This window comes from Hypomesus transpacificus, chromosome 15, assembly GCF_021917145.1.
Source record: "Hypomesus transpacificus isolate Combined female chromosome 15, fHypTra1, whole genome shotgun sequence".
Lineage (NCBI taxonomy): Eukaryota > Metazoa > Chordata > Actinopteri > Osmeriformes > Osmeridae > Hypomesus > Hypomesus transpacificus.
Genome location: NC_061074.1, coordinates 11,026,609 through 11,051,605, shown reverse-complemented (window position 1 = coordinate 11,051,605; position 24,997 = coordinate 11,026,609). Strand labels below are relative to the sequence as shown.

The following is a 24,997-nucleotide window of genomic DNA, read 5'->3' as shown; positions in this document are numbered from 1 at the left end:
TACTCTACATGGCTAACACAAATGGCTGTAATGTCGGTTGTTCAAGGCTTTTCTATCCTAGGTCTATAGGGGTTAGCTCTGGCCCACTGCACTATTATGATGCCCATTCATGCCTGAACGTTGTGTAGGGCCCAACTGAGTATTGGGCTTGGGTTTAAGATGCCTCAGAAGGGTTGAATGGAAACATGGTCATGCAGAGTATCCTCTTAAACGCTTAGCCATGCACTGGCTAGCACACTAGGATAACAGGGGAGTGGATGCTAAGAGCCAAAAAAAGAGAAGAAAAAAAACACAGGGTGAAAATCAAAACATGTTGAGCATCTATTTCCTCAGGCAAAATATTGAGCCGGTAGCATGGTTAATTCATGGCAAAGTGTGTGCATGTGCATGAGGGCATCCACATATCTGTGTGCAATGGCGTTTCACTGGTGTGTGTGTTTGTGTGTCTACATGACTGTGTTTGTGTTTCCCTTTGAGCAGCGAGGCCACCTCTGGTTTACTCTCCACTATTCCCCTTCTGTGAGCTTGCCTTCCTGCTCTGCGGTCCGACAGCTGTCTCTCATCAATATGTACTGCCCCCTGTCCAGCACAGTGCCCCTTGTGCCTTGTATGTGTGGGGGTGGGGGGGGGGGGGGGGGTAGGGGGATGGGCACTCGACGACCACGCCGACCTATCCTGCTCCATCATTTATTCATCCAACACCTGCTTTGCTTGTAACAACGGGAAACAAGACCAACCTGGTTTTGCGGTACACTTCCTCCACAGCAAACCTCTTCCGTCTTCTGGAGTGTACGTGTTCACCGGGCTGTGGGGCTCCAAATGACGTACCCACGCCGTGAAATTAGATTGGACTCGCTCTACCGAGCACTTGAATCCACATTATCCACCTGCTAAGTTTAAAGCACTGTGCGTACACCCTATTTTGGTCCCTCGGACGGATGTTCACGTCAACGGCGCATAAGAGGGTGTTTCATATCCTTTTGCCGAGGCAGGAAACTCATAATCAAATCAGTCAGCATCGGGAGTCATCAAATTGATACCCAGTGCAAATGAATCAAAGTTCAATGACAGTACAGTACGTGTAGGTTTCATTTGGGCTCCAGTTTAATGAGAGTGTGGATGTCAGTGGGGGATGAGGGCTGGGAGGGAAAAAGCCACGCTCCCCGTCTGTCGGGCAGGGACGGCCATTGGCAGGAGGCGGGAAGGAGTGGACGGGTTCTGTCAAGATGTCGCGTGGGACGTAAACGTTGAAGGTTTTGCTACTGGCGGGGTTTCTTTGGTTCGACACACGTTTCCGTTCGCTGCGTCCCTAAAGTTGTACCTGGAAATTTGGATGATTTTGTATATGAAGGATGACTCCCCCCGCCCCCTACCCCACCCCCCCGGCCGCGTTTTGGCTTACGTCACACCCCCGGAAGTCAGAACAGGAGTGTGGAGAGGAAAAAGGCCCAGTCTCTGCCACGGTCACAAAGCTCTTCGTTATGCTCAGTGACACAAAATCACTTTGCACCCATCGGCATGACGTTGGCGCTCTTCCCCGTTGCTTTGCATGACAAAAAGAACGGTGCTAAACCGCAACGATGGCAAACACCAACAACTGCTCGTCGTTTTTTAATTTCTTTTTTTCCGCAACACGCCGGCTGTCAGCGCGCTCTCACGGTACTGGAGGACACCACTCGTGGCGTGCATGATAAAAGAATTGTGCCGTCACTCCCTATGGATCTCTAAATAGCATTTTCTGCTTTATTAGTCATACTTAATGGAAGTGAATGGGCTGTAAGTGATGCGAAATCTCTTGGTTCTCAAGCCCGCTGTTAGTGTGAACCGTTCTCGATCGAAAAAGATTCCCTGACAATTGAGGCTAGATGTGTTTTACACGCTGGGCTTACTTTCCCTATTTGAGGTGGGGAATTGTGCATGCGCTCATCAAAAAGATTGATGGCAGAAGAGAAGAAATAAAAGAGCTGGGGTGGGAGATGTGCACAATACCGCAGAACGAGGTAGGCGGACCAAAAAGAAAATCCCATTCCTTTGAGATCGACGGGGCAAGGTGATGTTTCATTACCAGAGCCTAAACGTGATGTCTCACACAATGTTTTTTTTAACCAAAATGGAAACCAATTATAAATATCTGCCAGACCTTAAAATGAATCGAGTCACAACTTCGGAGACAACATGCTCCACATGTTAACCAGCATAACTTTAACGCACAAAATCATCTTATCATCAGATCATCAGATAACACTGGTGATACAACACTGTTGTAAAAGCCACAAGAGCCACAACATGGACAGTGTCCGAGGCTCACTTACGTTGGATGTCAATGGTGACGCTTGTCTCCTTGCCGTTAGGGACCGCCTTGTTGGAGGCCTTGCAGACGATCTGCTGTCCGGTCTCGATGTTGGAGGCAGACAGGTAGAGGGTGCTCACTGTGCTCTCCCGCCTCCCGTCTCGAAGCAAAGTCTGGAACCACACACACACACACAGGGTATGAACTACTGGGGTGTCACAAAGGCCACCCACATGTCAGCGAATATCACGACACTCTGAAATGAACCGACGACATGAACTTCAGGAGCAGACGTTCAGGTGGATGGGAGACACTGCAGACATATGAAAACCTGAGACACTCCAGCCGCCCGTATGTCTGGCTGCATGGCCGATTGACCTGACACCCCCCAAAAATCCTTGTTTGTGTGACTAGAGTGTCATACGCCACAAAGGAAATCAATCTTCTTTTCAGCACTCGTCCTCGGCGCTGCACAAACGTCTTCAGACGTTGTGGGTGTGCCCTCTGGGAGCGCGCCGTGGCGCCCGTTCCGCCCGTTCCGCTGCTTCTGAGGGGGATTCTGGGAATCCCTGCTAACCAGCGTGCCATGCTAGCGCCGTCACCCTCCACCATTACACATGTTCAGAGCAAGGAGCACTGTGTGACCAACCACAAAGTCAAGCATCGCGTCTGCCGACAGAATATCAAGCTACTCTCCGTGAATATTGTTTCTTTTTTTACCTCAGAGTTCTACCTGTTTCCGAAAATACATTGATTTACTGTACTAACATTTACAGTGCACTTGTCTGCGATTTTGTTATGCTGATTTAAAATGTTCCTTTGCATGAGGATGGGAGGATATAGGATGTTGAATCTAGCACACAATAATCGGTAATACCTGCCTTTCAGCCAGAGCCTTTTCCTTTTGAATAATGCAATTGGAAATAAAGAACTCTTAAGCACTACATAATGAAGTGTAGATATTTAAGAAACAAATGTTGGAAAGAGAGCTTTTGAATCTTCTCCAGGATATTTTGTCCACTTTTCCACTCAGGGTTATGACTTTTGTGGGTTGAGACATCAGAAATGCCCTCTGACACCAGCTCTCCACATAACCCCGTATTATAATCAACCCAGCAAGTTCACGGAAGGTGACAATGATATACACTTGAGCTCAAATTATCGCTACATATTCATAATTAGCCATGCCACAATCCCAGCTATTGATGGTGTACTCAATAATAGCTGTAATTACCTCCTCATTTCTCTCTTTTCATGGAAGTTCTTCAATTGTAATGAAATCTCCGTCTCGCCTAAATGTACCCAATGCTGAATGCAAAACATTATCAATGTGTCAGGAAACTTGCCTTTATGTTCTCCAGAGAGCACAGAAGTTCCAACCAAAAGGAACATGCATTTTCTTTTAATTGTACATCTCTACTTCCAATATTCGATAGCCAGTCGGAAAAAAACTACGTATATCTCACTTCATCTGATAGTAATTTTAATAACAGTTCTGCACTGTGTGAATTAGCATGTATAGTGCTACACTGTCTGCATATATGGATGATACTAAAGCAACCATTACACTACTGAATCAAAGGGATTATGAAAGATAACATTGACCCAAAATTCATTTATTTGCATTTGCATGAACTGTGAGACCTGTGTGGTGGTGTGATTGAGACTAGCATGGAAGCCTGGCCCATCACTAAAGCACAAAGTATTAGCTGTCAGTAGAAGGATATGTCAGTTTAATATCCTTTCTGACACAATCAGGATTGTTTCTCTCATAGCACCGACCTGTCTGAAGTCATTAATCTTGAAAAGGCTGCAGCATGGATCTCAACAGCCAGCCGTGAAGCCCGTCTTCAAATTGCCTGAATTGCAAATTGATAATTTCTGATATAACTGCCTGGAGCATGCTAGGAGAATACCTTACCTATGGTGTGAGAGAAATTGGAAAAAGAAAGTGAGAGTCCAGCTATTCAAGAAGGGATGGCCAGATATACGTTTTTTATACAGTAGTTACACAATGGAAATTAAGGCTTTATGTAAAAGACGCATTGTGATCTTGAGTGGGCAACAAAGAATAACAATGATGCTTACAATTCCTTTGTATTTTGCAAAACTGCAGTTTATTTTCAGATACAGTGACAACAGTGACGGAGAAGGTGATTGGCTGCAATCTGCCTTCCCTCGAGGACCTGCCACCTCGAGGACCCTGAGGCAAGCGAAGAAGATTGTGGCCGACTCCTCCCACCCTGGACACTCCCTGTTTCAGCTACTCCCCTCCGGCAGAAGGCTGCGGTCCATCAGGACCAAAACCTCACGCCAGTTTCTTCCCTTCCGCTGTAGGCCTCCTCAACAAGGCCAAGAGTTCACACCGACTTTAATGACTTCATGTCTTAAAACAATTGCATTTGCACTACTTCACAATTTGTGTAATATTTGTATTTTATATTGTATTTTATACTGTAAATTGGCAACTTATATTTTATTTTATAGCAACTTATATTTAATTTTATTGTGTGATTTATATTAATTGTATTCCACTTAGTATTGCTAGTTTATGTATCCTTAGTATAGTTAGACCATATATCTAAATTTAAGATTCCTATATGTTTATTGTATCCACCTTCCTGCCAAAGCAAACTCCTTGTCTGTGCAAACTTTCATGGCGAATAAATCCCTTTCTGATTCTGATTTGAGCCAGAGCCATTTGCCAATCATCTGTTCTGATCGGGTTCAAAATGAACACTTAAACAGACAGCCCCAGTTGCTAATATATGTGTGTGATCCAGATGCCTTGAATAGGTCAACATGGCAGTGAGAGGTCATGTCAGGCATGTCCTCAACTCCTCCACTAATAATCTCAGTGACATGAATATGCTGCCGTTATTTCAACCTGCCTGTGATATAACCAAATGTGAAATTGCCTTTTGAAAATGCAGACTTCACCAGACCACAGTTTCAAACTCTAATAATTAAGTTAAATTAACTTGAGATACATTGGTTAATTGGCGCAGCTTTGTACAACATGATAGTGCAAAAGCAAATAATAATAATAAGGATTATTTTTATGATTATAGAGTAAAAGTTCATCTTTGATTATCCTATCTCTGCCCAGCACCTCAAATTAAGATAATTCCTTCATTTCAGGAATGTAATTAGTTTACACTTTCTGACAGTCACCTTAGGTCTGCAGTTAATTTCTTCCTCACAAAACCAGCTACACTCATTTGCTTGAAAGAGTAAAAACACCTAGAGAGGGTACAATATCTCAGGAAATTGTGAGATGTGCTTGTGTCGGTTGCAGCTGGGACAGTTTTTCTTTCTTTTTCACTACATCAGTTCCAAATCCATTGTTTAAACTAAAATCAAACATCCAAACAATAATCTATAAAGTAAAAGCTGATGGATACAATAGAAGTGATGAGAACATTTGTATTAGAAATGGATTTGATGGGAATTTCTACCTGTCACCAGGACGGGGGAAATATCACGTGTATGATATACTCGCAGAAGTTAATTAGTTTCTTCTTCTTGGTGGGAATTTTCCCTCCTTTTGCTTGCTGAGCATAACTATTCTAAGACACATTTCTTTAATTATGAAAGAAAAGTTTTCCAAGATGAGAAGAGGTTTGAAAAGAAAATAATGAAACATAGACACAGATAAACCAACTGCTTTGAAGGTTTGTGGGGGAGGAAAAGAAAAACTTATCTGTTGAGGGAGGAACGATAAGCAAAAGTTCTTTTTGTGTCGTGCATATAAATACATCAGTGGAGTGAAGCCATCATCCCCCTGTTCTTGCTCTTCCTCATCCTGACACTGAACACCCTTTCTACTGTAATTCTCATCAGCACAGCCTCGTCTGTGATGCCTGATCTACGAGAAGCTGAGCAATGTGATTGGGGGCGCAGACATGTTTTGAAAACGCTGAAGTGTCTATCAAGCTCTCCCGGTTCCCATATCGAAATGAGGATTCACATATTCAGAATGCAGCACTGTCCCAACTAAGCCCTTTCTCTGTCTTATTATATTACGACTTGTCAGGCCTTTTTCACCGCCACGCTCAGTTCATCATCCGCTGTGACAGATCATCCCGGTCGTTTTTCATAGAGTAAGACCACATCAGGCCCAGATCTCTTCAGAATGATTTCCTAGCCACATCTGCCTCGATGACAAGTTAACGGCAGATAACGGATCAATGATGACGTCCTGGGGTGCAGGACTGAGGAAGGTCAGAGTCCTACTTGGGAGTGTGTCGGAGGAGAAGAAGAAGCCATGAGTCCCTCCTTCCTAGCCTCCTCCAGCCCATCTGCTCTCACATTTGTCCCTTTCATCCGCGGGGTTACGTCAGTCGGTCGGGCCTGGCGATTATCCTCCCGGAAACCTCCATCGTTCCGAACCGAAGCCAACCGCTTTTAATTGAACCCATAGCTTTTTAATAGCCGTTGATGGAGATATTAATTTGTGTGGGCGGGGGGGGGATCGACGTGGCTCATCGTAGCTGCGTCCCATCCGTCACCCGGGGGAGGCGCGGGCTGTCCCCCTCCGCGGCTCCTCTCAGAGGAAGCCGAGGCAGGAAGCGTGCTCTCCGCCTTCCATTAGCGGGCGCGGCACCTCCGGCAATCGCTTTATTCAAATGGGCCTCGTGCCGTATCCCTGCCCAATCAATGGCATTTATCCGCTCTTTGAAAGGAAAAAAGGAAAGGAAGAAAGAAAAAAAAAGCCGATAATGGAATGAGACAGTGGAGAGGGGCCTCAGAGTGACTATGCCGCTTCGCTCCTCTCGTTTGTATGGAAATAGCACGTGGCAGTGTTGATTACATGATTAGCAGGGTGGCGGTGTTAGGGGTTGGGGGGGGGGGGGGGGGGGGGAGTGGGGGGGGGGGGGGGGGTAGCAGTCCCACTGAAGTGCCCCTCTGGGTCAGATGGCAGTGTGCCCAGCTGATGAGGACCCGGGCTGGCCTATGAGTGGCTGCATAAACGGCTGGGCGGACGGGCTTGGCCGAGGTTAGCATACGACGCTAGCTCAATTAACCGCGGTGAGGTGCGGCGACAGCTCCCTCAAGCAAAACTGCCGGGCGGTTCCCTCGGCGGCGTCTGAAAGCCGGGTAGACAGAGGCATGGCGTCAGAAGAGGAGACAGGGAGGTAAGGGCGTCGGAGATGTTCTGGGACGCCCACCAGACATTCTCATCCCAGCACCATCTGCTTGTTTGAGTTGATGTGTTTGCCGGGTGATGAGGACAAACATCTTTCCTGAAGTCTCGGAGAAGATGATCCTCATGGCAATCAAAGCCAAGCGTGAATGCTAAACCAAATGCTGACAGATGGTCGAGGCGTCTCTCTTCGCAGATGGATCATACGTACACATAGTTAACATGGCTGTTCACCGCAAAACTTCGAGAGTAGGATTTAGGAAACAAACAATGTGACACTGACCCTGTAAACATGTCTTGGGAAATTAGCTGGTGTAGTTGTATGCCTGCTGCTTCAATTTTGGAGGGAGGAAATCGGAGGCTGTATAAGTCAACATGGCAATGACCTATGTATTATCAATTAACAATGGTTCATAAACAAACTTGTAACTGATCAATACATGATCATTGAGATTTGGAATAATGTGGGGATCAAAGGATGACTCTTACATCGGAGCCTGGATTACGACTATATTTTTCTCTAAATTACGGCTCCAAAACTATTTGTACTTTTTTTGTGCAACTTTATGAGCCATATTTCGTTTCATATAAACTTGTTCAAAACGTCGCTTAAACTTTCTTTCTGGCTTTTTACAGTGCCCCTCATTCTTGGTGTGAACTGCGCTGGACTGACTGGAACCAATGCCTTCCTTCGCCCACCAGTGTGACACCCGCCTCACTGCTTACCTTGGAGTACATGGCTCCATTCAGGACCTCTCCGTTACGGATCCAGATGATGGAGGCGGCAGGCTTGGCGTTGTCGGCGTGGCAGGTGAGGTTCAGCGGGTCTCCAGCCCTCAGGCTCACCACGGGACCACCGCTGATGACTGGGTCCTCAGGTGGAACTGCAGAGAGAAAGGGATTATGGGTGATGATGTCTGCGTTCGCCGTGTTGGAGTGGGGAAAGAGGTTTCAGGGTAGTTTGTTTCGTGTATGTGCTGGGCATTTGAGATAAGTACTTTATTCATGTAGTTGAAAGGAAAAGGAAATAGGAATATTGAATGTGACCAGGTCTGTTTATTTATTTGGAAGGGTGTTGTGCTGCTGTGGGTTGGTAGAGTTTGAGACCGCACCCTTGAGGTGAATTGGCTAAACCGTTTTTTCTTCAAACGGTTTATGATGTGTCTCCCAAAACATACAACAAAACAACAAAACGTTCTTGGAGGACTCCAAGCACCTTCCTCTCTCTGTGTGAATTTGAACCATCTTAACAGATTCAAAATACCGATGACGTCTCTGGCAGCATCTGATCTCGTATACTAGACCATGTCAGTATATTGTGTGGACTGAAAATGAAGGACAGAATCATGCTGTAACGTGCACTCTGTTACAGTCATTGACACTAGGTGTGAATTTGACTGTTAAGGGCACATCAACGAACGCAACTGACGTCACTGAATCTGTGAACTGAGATTTGCCTTCGTCAGAAAGGCAATTGTCTCCCAATTGACAGATAGAGAGTGGGAGAACAGAGGGATGAGAGCATGAGATCGATAAAAAGGCAACATCTGAAGATGGTGGCACGCAGGGCCTGAATGGTACTGATTACACTCTCTCTTTTCTCTCTTTTACCCTTCCACTGATCACCCTGTTTTTATTCAAACTCCAGTGAATTATTGATTGGCCTCCACACTCCGTATAGTGCAGAACTGGGGCAAGATTAAATCAAAGGCTGTCGACAGCTGGCATATTTGCCTGTGAGTGTGTGCGTGCGTGTATTTATGTGAGTGTTTGTGTGTGTATGTGGGGGGGGGGGGGGGGTTATGCCTAGACTTGGGTGTACGAATAACGCAGGTGACCCTGGAATACTGTATTATTCATGGTTGTTAGGAGAAAGGTCTAGATAGATGAAAATGTGTACCTCGTAGTAGTTGCAGCAGAGATTGAATTAGGCTGAACAGGGACAGTTTAACTATGGGAAATTGGATAGGGACGATTTTCTTCTTTCAACCCAATGACCCACTGGTTGGCTTTCAATACAAAATGAAGTCGGTTGTGATGAAGTAATGTACTTGATTGGGTTTCAATAAATAATCAATTACTGACAAAGGTCCAGTATTTGTAAGTTTTGGCCTTTCCTCAGAAAATATCCCTGACCAAGGAAATGTAGGTTTGCAACTGTATATTTGCACAAACCAAGTGCCCGAGTCATTCTCTGAAACATCGATGGAGTCTTTGCATCAAAACATCTCAGATAGAAAAGTGTTGATTTCCCACACAGGAAGTGGAAATGGTCTTTCATCTTTTACTGCATTTTTCCCATTGCATTACAAGAGGGAAAACTGCGGTCTAAATATAACCGAGCCGTCCCCAGTCTGCGCTGATGCCACGACCTCTCTACCAGGGACGGCCAATTAAAAACCGGGGGCTCCGATACGGGTGTCACAGTGTGACAAAGTGTGATATGGTACAGCAGGGGAGCTTTGGAAAGTGTTGACAAAAAAAAGAAACCAAAAAGCCAACACTTGGCTAATTCACTCTGAGAAAAGAACCAGGCCCAGTTGAGCCCGAGCTGAACGCTTTACGTTCCAACGGGAGGCTCGTCGACACATCCCGCAACCCAACAAACACTTTGCACCCTCATCTCTTGTGGGATCTCTCAGAATAGCCTTGTAGAGTGAAATACGGTTCTGTTGATCTAAATCACCCTTTTTTTTTTTTTACCGCGGCTTCATTAAAATGCAAAAGGAGGAGCAGAACAAGTGCCTCTGGGTCAGCATTCCAAGGTGAAATGCTGAGCCTTTTTTGCTGATGTCGGCAAGTGAATGCAAGAGATAGGGTACAAAATCATATCTCTTGATCATATCACCTTGTGGTGACCATGTATGCAAGTACAAAGTGTAAGATTATGTTCACAAGTATTCTGGGAAGCACAGACGCATGGCCTAACATGCAAGTTGGCCCATCAACACCCTCTTGCTTTAATAACGAATGCAAAAATGAACAGAATGTCAGGAGGAGTGATGGAGCGATGACAGTTGATTCTCGAGACCCAAACGTTATTGGCTTGCTGTCAGTGCTCACTCAGTGCGGCTGAAACATTAATTAATTGTCAGGAATGTGAGTTGTGTGAAGCTCCTATAGTCTGATGGGGCAAATTGAATGGAAAAACTATCCAGTTAGGCTGTCTCTCAAAGAGTCTGTGACAGACGACAGCAGAGACATGCATATTCAATATAGGGCAGGAGGCGTTTTAGCCAGCCTGGAATTGTATGCCACCACACGTTTCAACAAGAGAAACCTTTGAAACCTTTGTTATTCAGGAAAGCAGCGTAGCATGACTGCTTGAAAATACAACTAGGCTCCCAGATGTGGGCTGAAAGGACTGTGATGTCACAAACGAATTGTCCCCATGATTCACGACTGGAGCTTTTGAGTCTTGCTTTTAAAAAACAACTGGCTCTCGACCCTCGAATCACCCACAAGTTTCTTTGTCTGAGACGGGGCCTGCGTTTGTGCCACCGTTCAAACATCCGTGCTCTGAGCTTTCTCAGCAGCGCTTCGCCAAATGTTGTTTTGCTTTCAGGTGGTGTACTGAGGAAGACGGCTGCTCGTGCATCAAGTGTAGATGGCGAGGAGACAAACAAGAGAGGGAGAGGAACGCTCGGCTGCCTCTGAACGCAGCCCTGCTCTTCATTTCCTTCCACGTGTGTGACGGCTGTCACAGGGATGACGCGGGGGTAGCACGGATGTCATCTCCCTGCTAAGTGAATGGCAGAGGTAGCCTGCTCATAATCTGACCTCCTCGGGATTGCATTCGGAGTCCCAGGGACGCGGGGTCAATCTCGACTAGTCAACCCTCATCCGAAAACAAACGAGAAAACTAGCATTGGGTTTGCTGAAACCAATGCTTGTTTCCTCAAGGATCACAATGACTCTTGCTTAGACTGTTGCTCTTGTTGGTTAGTGGTAGCTGATTTAAACTGTTGTATTCTATTTTAGTTAATCCTATTTGTATTGCTTTCCTACAGGTACACTTGCACTTAGAGATTAATGTTGTTTAATTGTAACTTGCTGAACTACATGCTCTTATGGTTTCTTCCCTTTAGCACTTATTTTTTTGGTTGTTCACAATGTATGCTTCTTGTTTTTGGCTACCCGCAATGCTTTGGGGCTATCTTGTTGTTATTATCAATGACCTATGCACTTGTAAAGCTCTCTCTTGGAAGTCACTTTGGATAAAAGCGTCTGCTAAATGAATAAATGTAAATGCAAATGTAAAAAGAACCACGCTCCTCATACGTAAGCGCGTGAGCGACTCCTCAAAAGGGTGACTCCATTCAGATCAATTCGCTCAGTAGTCCTATCAGCAATGCTGTGGAACGATAGTTGTGTTCGTCCACTTGGTAATGTGCCTGAATAGTGGCAGAAAGAACAGTATAATCGGGAGAGAGTCATTTTAGCGCCCTCCCCTCCCTCTTCTCCCCAGCCCTGGCCTTGTGAAACCATCTCCATACGAAACTCTGTCCTTGTGGCAGGGCCGTCTGACAACGACACAAAGGACAGGCCTCCAAACTCCGCCAGCCGTCATCATTACAGGCCTGTTTGCAAACTCGGCAGGCCCTAATGGTTCCAAATTAGCGCTTTACTGCGGCCACGCTATGGATTTCTCCCGAGTTGTCCGGTGAATGTCTCCGATTGATCGCTCCTCTTTAATTACAGAGCTGGCAGTTCCTCCTCCTCCTACTCCACTTAAGGGGATAAAGTGATCCTTTTTTTGGGGTTCCCGCACGCACACGTACTCATTCGAACACTGACAAACAGATTCACACGGAGTGCCACAGTCTCACAGTGTGGCACTCACACTGAAGCAGACACACACATACACACATACACACACACACACACACACACAAAATCCTCACATCTAAACCCACAGAACCATCAAACCACCAGCAGACGAAACTGCTCCCCGGAGAGGTATTCCATCCAGGCCTCCAAGTTTTCTTCTTGACTTTTCCTCACCTAGATGTAGTGGCTGAGGTCACGCCGTTCTATTGCCCCCCCCCCCCCCCCCCCCCCCCCCCCCCCTTCTCATTCGAGCCATCTCGGGAATGTCAGTTCATTTCACATATCGAAGCCACGAGCGCCACTTTGGGTGAGTGTCGAAGAGGGGAGGAACCCCTCTGTCCCTCTGTCACAACTTACATGAGCTCTCCCTTCCACCTCCACGAAGAGATGCCACAGTTCATGATGAGGAACCGTGTGGTTCAATGGAATTACCAACACCTGCATCCCTACAGCAGATAGACCTGCATGTTTCGCCCGTCTACTCCCAGACATAGTTTACCCCCCCAAAAAACAGGACAAGCTCTAGGGACAGAGAAAGGGCCAGGTCAGTGGGATTGGTTTTCAGTGAGATCATTTACTTTTAGTGCATAATCAAAGTTATCTATAAATGACACTGAGCCATATGGATTTGTAATTAACCCAGAGGTACTGGGCGGTAAGTCTGTCAACCACAGGAGGTGCCTGAATAAACCTAGGGTGTGAATCTGTCCCACGAGACATTTCAATACCCCCAGCACCACTGAGTCGCCATTGCTCGATCCTGGCATCGTAATTAGGAGGGGAAGTCTCCGTCAATCTATCAGTAGTGAATTTGGCTCTGGACCTGTGAGTTATTAAGAGACTCACTTTGGCTGATGAGCATTCTCCAAACAGCCTCTAATTCTACATCACCAAAACAGCCTTTGTACAGAGAGTTTTGGTGTGTGTGTGTGCGTGGGCGGGTGAGGCGGGTGAAAGAGGTGTATCGATGGGTGATGGAGGAAAAGCAATTTGGAGGTAAGTGAACGAGAGACGTCCCTCAGAGGAGGAAGAGGAGGAGGAGGGGGGCAGCTGATATGTCTGGCACAGCGAAGAAGGCCCTGGAACGGCCGTCTGTTTCAGAGGAACGCTCGCGCCTGCCGCCCGGAATGCGATGTCTTGCAGGGCTGGTGATGGATCGATCCGGAAACACTCGGAAAAGAAATCCACATCGGCGAGAGAGAGAGATGTTTCCAGCGTACGTGCGAGACAACCGACACACGCGGGTCACTGGCCCAAAACCACAGGCCCCCTTCAAACACTGTCACCAGACACCTGTTTGGAGGCTGGAAGATTCCGGAGCTGACACACACATACACACACACAGCTCCTTGCATGCTAGCAACACACATGTGCACACAAACAAACACACAACTTCATTTGAACAGATTTGTGCCTGTCTGATATCTCGCCCCGTCTCCGAAAAAAAGATGGAACGAGGCGGTACAAGCACGAGGGAGAGACAACAGGGAGGAGAAAAGACGCAGGCGAGATTCGGTTGAGGAGTCCTATCAGGTTGACGGCAGTACGCTGCCCACCCTCAGAGGTGTGAGTGATAGGGAAGTGTGCGGAGATGGAGGGGGGGGGGGGGGGTGAGGAAGAGGAGTGGGGAGATGCCAGAGCTGTCAGAGCCATGCGAGGCTGCTGCCGTCATAGCGTAGCCATGTGCAGCGCCAGAAGATGCTCTCCACAGATTGGGAGGGCACTGACATTCCCTCTCACCACCCGGCAACTGGAGACTTTGTGTCTGCGCGTGTGTGTGCGTGTGTGCGTGCGTGTGTGAGTGTGTGTGTTTGTGCGTGTGTGTGTGTAAGGGTGGATGTTCCCATCCATTTGTGCGAAATCCAAAAAGAGGGCTTTTAAAATATAGGTTTATGTACTATACATATACAGTATAAATAGTAGGTACAGTATATATATATATATATATCTACACAATCCAAATGTGTTCCTCTTTTAACCATGAAAAAAGGCTGGTTCCTGTGCCAATCAGTCTTTTGTTCCAGATTAGTTTTTTTCTGTCAACCATTTTCTTGCAACAACTTGCCACCGAAGTAATTTGCACGCTAATGTCAACAAAAGACAAAAAAAGACAGATAGATCATAACAGTCTTTCAAAACACAGCTGTGAGTAAGTGATGGTCCCATCCCCTCCTGTTAAAACACTCAAACAAACAAAACACTAATCTAACCTGCAATCTGCCAGTTGTTAGCATACAGCTGTTCCTCGATCCACAGTCTTTATCACAAACGTTCTCATTCCGCCTCCTATATCAACAAAATAGACTAGTAATGAACTCCCTAGCAGTGTTGACAGAGGGTAATGGATGCGTGAGTGACATATTTCTAACTGCATTACATGAGATAAAAACAGCTCGTCTTTCGCTACTTCAGTCGAGATGGTTGGCTACACCCAAATTGACTTGAGTAAGAGACAAATTGGCTGCATACACGGAAGGCACAAAAGCGATTTTTGGTCTCTGAACTGCTAAATGAGGTGTTAACAAAAAATCCCATTTTTATATTTTTCCAGTTTGGGGCATGCACAGTGTAGGAGCCCTATTCAGATGGCGGGAAAAGTATGAGAGGAAGAGAGAAAAAGAGAAATGGTGGAGAATGATGTGTGAATGAAAAAGTACCCCTATTAATTAGTGGGAACAATGAAGTGAAAGTCAATGGAAGTCAATGACTAAATGAATGTGATGCAGCTAGCGTGACACACACACACACACTTCCATAGACAGACAGACTTCCATAGACTCCATAGAGATGGAGCGGAGAAGTGGTGCTGCAATCGTATTTACTTTTTTCTGTCAATTCAATTCCGTGGAAACTCCTTTCTCCACTGTACACATTGTCCTCAAACAGAACAAAGCCAAACAGTCACTGCACATCTCGATTGTTTCCATGCATCTGACTTCACTGTCAAAACAAAAAGAAAAAAAATACAACTGATTTGACAGTCTAATTGTGTGGGCTTCCCGCCAGAAGACCATGGTTTGTACTGAGAATCATATAAGCAATGTTCAATTTCACATCAAATAAAATACAACAATAGAGGTACTTTTCTTTCTACTCTTGACACAAAGAAAGGTAGATCCCTTTTTGTCTCCAGTGTGTGCTTAAAGTCCACTACTCCTTACCTCGACTGAATGACTACATTCTTTTTTTGGTGCCCAAAATCAATCATCCCCCATCCAGGAGACAAAGTGAGATTTAGGACCAAAAGTGAGCATCACACTATATAAAGAAGGGACTGCGAGACACAAACAAATCAGAGACTTGTAAGATATAAAACTTGGTTTCCTGCATCCTGTAGAATTCCGAAAGGAAGCTGTACAGTTGAGCCCTCACACTGAGCAAGACTAGACTGGAGAAGAAGAAGAACTTGCAAGGTTTCTTCAAACTTTTTTTAATTAAACGTATAAAAAAAAGAAGAAGAAAAGTGAGGAGTCCTTGCTTGTCTTTGGCTGCTCCAAGGACACCAGGATGTGTTTATCCAATAAGATAGGCTTGTTTTGTCTTGTCTGTCAGTGCAATCATAATTATAATCAAGTAATCTGAGAGCCTATGGACTACTGCTAAGCTGACAAACAAGATTTAGAGGACTGTCAGATATGCTGTGATGTGGGTTGAAGTCAGCCTTTTCATCCTATTACAAGGCTGTTTCAATAGCTGTGCAAAAGTAATTATTAATTAGCTCTCGAGCTAATGAAAAACATATAAAAAATTATACTGGGGACTGAATCCAGGGTTCAGAATCTTCCATAAAGTAAATATTTTCTAATGAGCATTTTTTTTTTTTTCAATTAGCAGGAAGTGCTTATGAATTTGTTAGGCCTTGTGGCATTACTTTGCATCTCTTTAATGACGTTTTCATCACACAGTGTATCAGATTTGTCCATTAGAGTGAGGGCTACGGCTTCACATTAACGAATGGGGGGTTACTAGGAGCTGGGAAGATCAACCAGAGAGAGGGAGATGAAAAGCTGCTGGTAAATGATAAGAAAGGAGAAGGCTGGGAGGGTTCATTTGAAGACATGTGGAGAGGGAATGTCAATTTTCACTTCAAATGTCAACAACAGAGTCAACATCAGGCATCGGCTCGAAATCCACACCTCTCCTCTACGCCTCTCTGAATATTTTTTTTTTTTAATGACAATTTCTTTATTTTTCCATTGAGATTGGTTTTTTCATCTCCTTTTTTTGGGGGGACGTGCAGTAAATGTTAACTGCTTCTAAAATATGATTATTTGGTCTTGCTTGCTTTTAAAAGGCCAGAGACCTTAATATAGTGGCTTTGTGTCCCTTCAGTCCTTTTGTCCCAAAGCAAGGCAAGCTCATGGACAGCTCATGGCTAGCCTGCCTAGCAGCGGATATATAATTAGCCTCAGGGGGACCCTGGACCATAACCCCTCACTTCACACCTTCATGCCTAATTCAGCAGTCCTTAGACCCCTTAGCCCCCAAAGGTTAGAATGGATCCCAAGACTGTACTCAGATAAGGTTCAAAGTTCAAGGATTCTTTTCAGTGGGGCCGTCTGCTCCAGAATTTGGTGTGTGTGTTGTGGCAAGTTGATCCTTGGTTGCTATAAATGTTGCTCCCTGGTGATTTTTCCTCCCTACTATATTACTGTACTGGCGTCAGCACCGAATTCAATCGAACATTGTGCAGTACTGTAGGACACTTCCAATTCATCTAAGAATTCCTAATAATCTGAAAGTAGAAACATAGCTATTGTAGACTTAATTTTATTGGCTAAAACACTTATATTAATGGCAGTTCCAATTTTTCCCTCAGGGCGGGGGGGGTATGTTAAACATTTCAAGGACAAACTTAAAGCAATGTTATGAATTTCAGCGCCCCTCTTCCCACCCTTACCTATGAAAACGACAGTATCGAAATCCGGAACATTTTGGGCCTCTGGATTAAAGTCGTAAGGAAACCGTTTCCCAGCCTAATGCGGCATGAAGACAGGAGAAAGGCGAGTGGCATTGATGAACCATTCTGTTGTTTGGGGAAAGCACCGAGGCATTCCCATAGATGCACACAGTATATTCATACTAGTGGCTGGTGGGAGGGTCGGATGTTTTTTTGGTTGATTGATTCGTCTGTCAGGTGAGAGAGAGGCAGAGGCAGCACCCTCGCGTGGATCCTCCTCATCTCACATGCCCATGGAGCCACTCAGTCACCAGTGGTGGGTAATTGACAGCTTTGAGTTTGCCGTGACATGGGGCCTTGCATATATTTATTCCATATATTTGTTCCATATATTTATTCCATTACCTTGCATGCGATTCTGCCTGGGGCTCTCCTTGCCCCAATGTGTTCAGAAGTCGGGGCGGCTAGGCAGGGGATTAAACAAACGTCCTTTGGTGGGAACTCATGAGGGAGGATGATAAGTTGGTTCACCCCTCAAACAGCCATTGAGGAATAGAAAACCAATGATCTTGGCTGCTTATTGATGATTACTCATTTCATCGGGCGTCTTGGAAAGACGGTACCTCTTCCTGCTAAGTAGCTAACTGTGCTTGACTAGGAATGAGACTGCGCTTGAAGAGGGAGGGGCAGGATAGAAAACTTTGAAACTGTTTCCCGGAGCATGCTAAACTAGGATAAGGAATCCGCCGCTAATTGTGCATCTCAGCCCCCTGAGCTAATCTACCATCGGGACCTCAATTCATCAGCTCCAATTCAGATAGACCTCTGAAATTGAAGTGGGTCGCGGAAATGCATTGTAAATTATTAGTGCCTCTTCCCACTCCTTGATGCCTTGATCACACGTTATGAAAGTATATCAACTTTGTCAACGGCCCGAGGTACGGCAAGGAAGTGAGCCGCGATGCAGCCGTTCCATAGAAGCCCTGTGACTCTCATTGAAGAACTTGTAATTATTCGTTCATATCATTTTGCGGAAGGAAGCACGGGGGGGGGGGGGGGGGGGGGGGGGGGGGGGGGGGGGTGTAATAGCTCAGGAAGTGACACTGGGCCGCCATTTGTCTCGTCCCCCCCCCCCTCCTCCCCCCCCCGCAGCCTCCAATTCCTCCGGCCGCTTCCCTCCCCCATGCGGATCTTTAGTTTCACTTTTCATTAGCGACAGATCGATAAGGCGGATCGGCCGCTCGTGGCGAGGATACGGCGAAAGGCGAACCGTGCGCCGTCCCCCCCCCCCCCCCCCCCCCCCCCCCCCCCCCCCCCCCCCCCCCCGCCCTGCCATCCCACCTCCTTCCCTCCCCCTCCTCATCCCCATCTCTCCCTTGTTCTCTGCCTCGGTCATGGACTCGGGCTCTCCGCCTCCCCCCCCCCTCCCGTGCCTGTCCACCAGTACCCGAGGGGCAGAGGAGGCAGAGGACACTCAGAACTGGAAGGAGAGGAGGGAGAGGGAAATGGGGATGGTGTGCTAATGTCGCCCAATGAGGCAGAACTGGCCAATCTGAATGATAACCCAATAAAGTTTAATTAAGAACCAGTAACCTCTCAAGCTTAATAATAACGATGGCGGCTGGATGTGGAGCAGGAAATTAAAGTGGGGACATTAGAGGACTGGCGGGGGGAAGAAAAGTTTTGCGATTCCTTACTGTGATAGGGATGTTGATGTTGTAGTGTCTAAGTGTAACAAAGCGTGTTTGTGTGAGTGTGTGCGTGGAATTGTGGACGTGCGTGCATGTGCGTCAGAAGGATCCAGACTCACCCAGCACGGTGAGGCGGGCAGGACGTGACCTCATGGCGGCCTGGATAGCCTGGCACTCGAAGACGGCATCGTCCATCAGCTCCACGCGTTGAATACGGAGATGGTGTTCCCCGGAGCTGTGGTCTCCTATCACTGTGTACCGAGGATAGCCTGCAACACAACCAGCATCCTGTCAGGATCTAGAGAATATGTAGAGGACCCTAAACACTGTCAATACAGCAAACCACAAATGGTGCTTTAAAACACCGGAAACCCCTCTGTTTCAATTCAAGGTCAAATATGACAGGCCCTTTATAGGCACAATTGTGTCTGTCCACTGGCAGTGTATGAAACTAGACTAGTTTACTTGACTCTTTAATAGCTTCTACACAACCTTTGGGCTGATGGATGAAGAGTGTCACCCAAGTCAAAACAAAGGAATCTATGAATTTTATATAGTAAATGTTGCCATGGTATGGATAAAAGGTGGTCCTATGTAGGACGTTAAAAGGCCTCAAATTTCAGACAGTACAGAGATGAGGAATTAAAGAGCTTTCTGTGGCGAGGAGAGCAGATAGCGTTTTTTTTTTTTTGTTGATGTAACTTTCTTTTTTTTAATGTTTTTTTTTACTGCAGCAAAGAACAGAATCAGCTGGAGAGTGAGATGTGCTTCGGTGGCACAGTGGCAGAGATTTATGGTTTAATAAAGCTGGAAAAAAAGAGGTATGTCCTAGAGACCGGACCGTTTTACGGCGCAGCTGACAGTCTTTTGCTTTGCAAATACTTCCCTTTAACGGTTATCGGATTATGCATCGAAAGTGTGCCGAGGAGTGCACACGTCCATTGGGGAAAGTAAACAGGGGAAAGGGACATCTACTGGATGATTGGGAAGTTTTATGGAACGTTTCCTCGGTTCTCAATGCGAGGCTCTGAACTCTCCGAAGACTCCACCGCTCTAATTATCTGAGAAATGTGAAATATCGGAGGCATGCAGATTGAAATGAGAAGCTCTCTGCGTGAAATACTGTAAAAACGCTCCAGTATTTCTCTGCGAGATTGCTTTCTCCTCCCAATGTTCAACTGTAATTGATCACTGATGAGAGATACTGTTAGACTGCAAATGGAGGGCTACAGAGCAGAACTGGAACTAGTGGGTTTAAACTACTCTATCCCATGATGTGCTTTGCCAGACCTAACTTCTCTGACGAGATACTCTTCCACTTCCTCTCTCACCACCCAAATGTCGGGCAACGAGAAAATACGGAACACGGCTGGAACTCGGCCAACAAACGTCCGGTGAAGGTATCGATTTGGCCTCATTTACCGATGAGTCATGTTCACATCAAAGATTGACGCAAATATTTTACTTTGACGGATTTAAATGGGAGACTGTTTTCTCACCTCAAAAGAATGGTAATTGAGTCTCTAACTCTAAAAGCATTTGAAGTCCTTGACTCTGTCTAAAGTAGACCGGTGTGCTCCCAGAGTTCAACTCTGAACTCCGGGTGGCTCCATTGGATCCCATTCTTTTTAAATAGACCTAAAAGAGGCCCCCATTTCCTCCAAGTAGGATAAAATGCTGCCGATTAACCCACTCCAGAAAATCAACCCCACAGCATACCTTTCATCTTGTTAATGGTAATACAGTATATCATGAACATGGTCTGAGGCCAAACAAGATACACAGAGAGGGAAGAAAACTCAAGAAGAAAACAAATAATGGCTGTACACTGTAGCGAATATAGAGTACAGCACATGAAGACAGTTTTGTGTTTGTATCAATGTGTTTTTTGCAGACCTGTGACTGTGAGAACTCTCCGCTTGGTTAATGGCTCGGCCACGAAGGTTAGTTGTTTTGTTATTAGAGGCTTGATCAACCTAACAGCTCTTCTTAATAACATTAATGACCATTCACTGAGTAGGTGCTTACTGCTGTTCACTCCTCAGCCAAGCAGTCAGTGCCCTTGATTACCCTTTATTTGCAAGCCAGTAAGGAAAATCTTGGTATTCTATTAACAATGCTTTATTATGAGGCTTCATGCGTGAACCAATGTCTATGATTATGACCTTCATTTTGGGCTTGCATACCTGGGGCAGTGTTGATGGCCTTTGATCAGGACCAGAGTGCAAAGCAATTGTGACACCCGCAGGAAAGGATGAGTGACCATTCAGCATGTTGACTGATAGACCCTTGAGTGGACCCCTTTGTGTCCTAATCAGAGAACATTTAGATAGATATTTTCAATTAAATAGTTGTGGTGGTGGATGAAGTAAAGATATGAAGCTCCATATAAAGAGATCTTTTTTTTTTATGCCTAAAATATATATCAGATACTAAACTGGAAACATATTTTTGTATCAAAGAACACAAACTAACACCCACACACACAAACATACACACACACACACAAAAGTGTATATATATATATATATATATATATATATATATACAGTACCAGTCAAAAGTTTAGACACAATTTTCCCATTCAATTGAATGGGAAAGAATGCTGCCACCTTTAAATATGCCATAAGTGTTAGATATATGTACACCCACATTGATCTCAACGACTCTCAAAGACAGTTTGTGTTTTCAAAGCCGTCCATGTAAAACAGCCCCATTAGGGGTAATGCATCCATCAGGACAGGAATGGATTTGTCTTTCTGGTTGGATCAATGGCTTGGGATGGGGGCCTGTGTATGGAGGCAGTAGATAGTGATTTATGGAATTCAGGAGGAGCATGTGTCTCAAAGTGACACCTCCAGGGATGGAAATGGGTTATCTTCTGTTAGCAATGGATGCCCGATGTTTAATTTGCTGTCTGAAGACAAGCCGGGTGTGGGGGGGGGGGGGCTCCATTTTGTCAGGTTTCTTCGAACGACACAGTGATTCACTCTGCATGCAAAGACGAACACGACACCTTTTCCAGCTTCGCTTTCCAATCATCCCATTTGTGTATGCGCTTTACTTCAAGAAAAAGAGACTACACCAGTGGGCACTGCCTGTCTCAGTGGTCGGAGAATTATTCACAGACTTCATGCATATTCATTCCACTCTCCATCGTGTTTGGAGTTGCTTTGGGCCTCCGCATCTCTCTTTAATTAGAACAGAAGAAGAAAAAAAATGCTTCACAAAGAGGACTTGCAGGAATTCATGGACCGATAGGAATCGTTCTCTTTTGTGCTCTGATTTATCCCGGTGAATGGCGAAAGATTTCTCTCGTTTTAATCACTGTTCCTCTGAATTGAAACAGGCCAAGGCTTCAGCAGCCATTGCCTCCACAGCCTCTCGCTATGAATAGCCGAGTAGACCTGTATTGAAATGTTCTCGCCGCAATATTAGGTGGCTCGCACTTTTATGTTTACAGCTGCTTTCCTTGTGTGCGTGCAGCCTGCGTGCAGACGCGCCATCATTCTTTATAGCCGACTATTCCTCCCCGGCGTAGGCAGCGGCAATAAAAGGAGCAGCTGTGGAACACTGTTTTGAGCAAGGGAAGGGAGGGTGGGGAGGGAGGGAGGATATATAAAAAAATAGAAAGTGTCATTCATCTCGATATGATGCACTCGGGTCCTGTCGTTTCCATTGGTTTTCAAGAGATCTGTTTTCGTCCAGACAATGGGCTATCGTCTCGATTCCACCTCGTAGAGGGGACGGAGGGCGGGTGTTACTCACTGGGGAGTGGCAGCCGTTCGAACCCGCTTTACAATATGTAAAGGGAGTCAGGTGGCTGAGCGGTGAGGGAATCAGGCTAGTAATCAGAAGGTTGCCCGTTCGATTCCTGGCTGTGCCATATGACGTTGTGTCCTTGGGCAAGGCACTTCACCCTACTTGCCTCGGGGGGAATGTCCCTGTACTTACTGTAAGTCGCTCTTCATAAGCACGTCTGCTAAATGAGTAAATGTAAATGAGGCGTGGGGCCTGCAGGCGATCAGTGTGAGGGGTTAGGTGTGGCTGACCGGTCACGGAGACAGGCACAGCGGCTCCTCAGTCGTGACCGTTAAAGGATGCTGATGTACCGTTAAGGGGGGGAGAGCTCTCTCCCCTCTCCTTCTCTCTTTCTCTATTTCTCTCTCTCACTCCCAGTTATATCATTCCATCCTCTCCCTGTTCTCCACTCCTTGTTATCGCAAGTCTCTACCCCCCCCCGCCCGCCTCCCCCCTTCTACCTCTAAACCTCTTCCTTTTTTTTTTCTCGAGACCACTCTAAGACCATTGGACTATTGTTTACTGCCATAGCCTAGCTCCCGGGGGCCTGATAAGGCCCGAGCCCTGGAATGGAATGGATTTATAGGTACGGGGTTGGCCACTGAGGTTTAATAAAGTACCACTATCGGTGACAAGGCAGGCACACTGGAGCAGACACCGAAGGTCAGAGGGTAGGGGAACCACCACACACCCCCTCCCTCCTTCCCCCCAATCTCTGGAGGAATACATTTTTAATCGACCCTGCCTGAAGAGTCTCAGGTTTTAAAGAGGTCCTGGTTGGGTTTTTCGGTCATGCCTTGAATGACAAGTACTGGAGGAGTCTACATCAGTGATGGTGGAGAAGAGGCAGAACAGGAGCCAGGGTAACGCTACTATACAGAGTGCTCTCTGCTCAACCCTTCCATCAGCCTTTATAAACGCAATGGCGTCCCCTTCTCGTATAGATAATCCAGAGTAAATTACATTTCAATAAATGATGCCCAGATAGTCGAAGATATATGGATTTACTTGCGTGAGAGGTCAGCACTTGGAAGGTTGTAAATATTTATTTGATAGAAGTGTTAGGTTCCCTGGATTAGCATAGTGCCTCATGAATAACCATGAAGTGCCAAATTCAAGTAGGGGAAACTGCAGGCTACTAAAATGACAGAGCAACACTAAGTGTTAATCCAAATAAAACAATTAGGGGTAATTACACAACCAGTACTATCTAATTAGCAAGGGGAGTTACACTTCAAAAGGCTATTTAGTAGCTAAAAGTACTTGAAACGTGACCGTTGGCAGTATTGATTTCACATTTACTTCACATTTTGCTGATTCTTTAGGCCAGCAGGAAGTGTTATTTAATTAGCTTTCGCTTTCCTCTTAGACATAGAGATGCCATGGCCACATCTCTTTGTGAATAGGATTATCTGTTCATCATTCTGTAGAGTACTTTGACCTGAACCTGATACAGGCAGACACAGTGGACAGATTGTGCGCTCCACAAGACGGCACTGAGCTCAGTATCGCCATGGTATGATTTGCCATGTTTCACTTTTTGGCTGATTGACATATCTGGGAAGTAAAGAGGGTGGTAGACGATTTGGGCTTTTAAGAGACGGAAAGCAGTGGCAATAGATATTTGTGAGTGACACATATACGACAGCGTGTGAGTAATATAACTGCCTGCTAACAGATGGGAGACGGAAGAAGAAACAGACGCACTGGCATGGTAGAGAGAGGAGTGACACTGAATAAATGTGATTCCCCTCACCTGATAGGTCTCTGCCGACACCCAGCGCCAGTCCATCTTTGATCCACAGGACAACGCCGTGGTAACCAGGGATGGAGCCAGGGCAAGGTGACAGGCTGGCCGGCCACCACCACCTAAGTCCTGGGGCTGCTGGGAAAACATGGTGTCGACTCCTGGAGGAGAGGAAGGAGGGGGGGGAAAAAAAAGGGTTAGATAAAACTGCATTTTCCCATTTACCACTTGAAAGGATACCGTGTTCGAGTCAGTCCGCAATCCTCCTCGTCATCGCCACCACGACAGAACGAGACTCATGCATGAGGAAGGGTTCGGCTGAAAGCTCGCAGCAGCAACACACAGGGCAATCGACGAATTCTTGCGTCGTAAATTGGTTACCTAGATGAACCAATGGCATGGCCGTGTCTGCCAACTCCCCGTCTCCAACACACATTAAGTCAAGTTCACACGGCATGTCCTCCAAACCGGGGGGAACTCAGGTGGAACGCGTGGTGGTGTGACGGACTCCATTAAGAGTGAGGAGGGGAGTGGAGGTGGGGGCGAGGGTGGAGGGAGTGGAGGGGGGGGGGGGGGGGGGTGGTGGGGAGGT

General features: G+C 46.1%; 1 protein-coding gene and 1 long non-coding RNA gene across 2 annotated transcripts in view; one reads left to right on the top strand and one right to left on the bottom strand.

Annotated features, from left to right (window-relative positions):
* The window catches only part of LOC124478335, a 39,177-nt gene extending 31,025 nt beyond the window's left edge, over positions 1-8,152 (top strand). Inside the window, exon 3 of the long non-coding RNA XR_006957224.1 lies at positions 8,073-8,152. This is a non-coding gene — a long non-coding RNA (uncharacterized LOC124478335). The remainder of the gene's footprint in view (positions 1-8,072) is intronic.
* The window catches only part of kirrel3b (kirre like nephrin family adhesion molecule 3b), a 48,810-nt gene extending 24,255 nt beyond the window's left edge, over positions 1-24,555 (bottom strand). Inside the window, 6 exon segments of the mRNA XM_047036588.1 lie at positions 2,313-2,463; positions 8,163-8,320; positions 18,977-19,126; positions 24,415-24,490; positions 24,492-24,527; positions 24,529-24,555. Of these exon segments, the coding sequence (XP_046892544.1) occupies positions 2,313-2,463; positions 8,163-8,320; positions 18,977-19,126; positions 24,415-24,490; positions 24,492-24,527; positions 24,529-24,555 (598 nt within the window).
* Between the last annotated feature and the right edge of the window lie 442 nt (positions 24,556-24,997).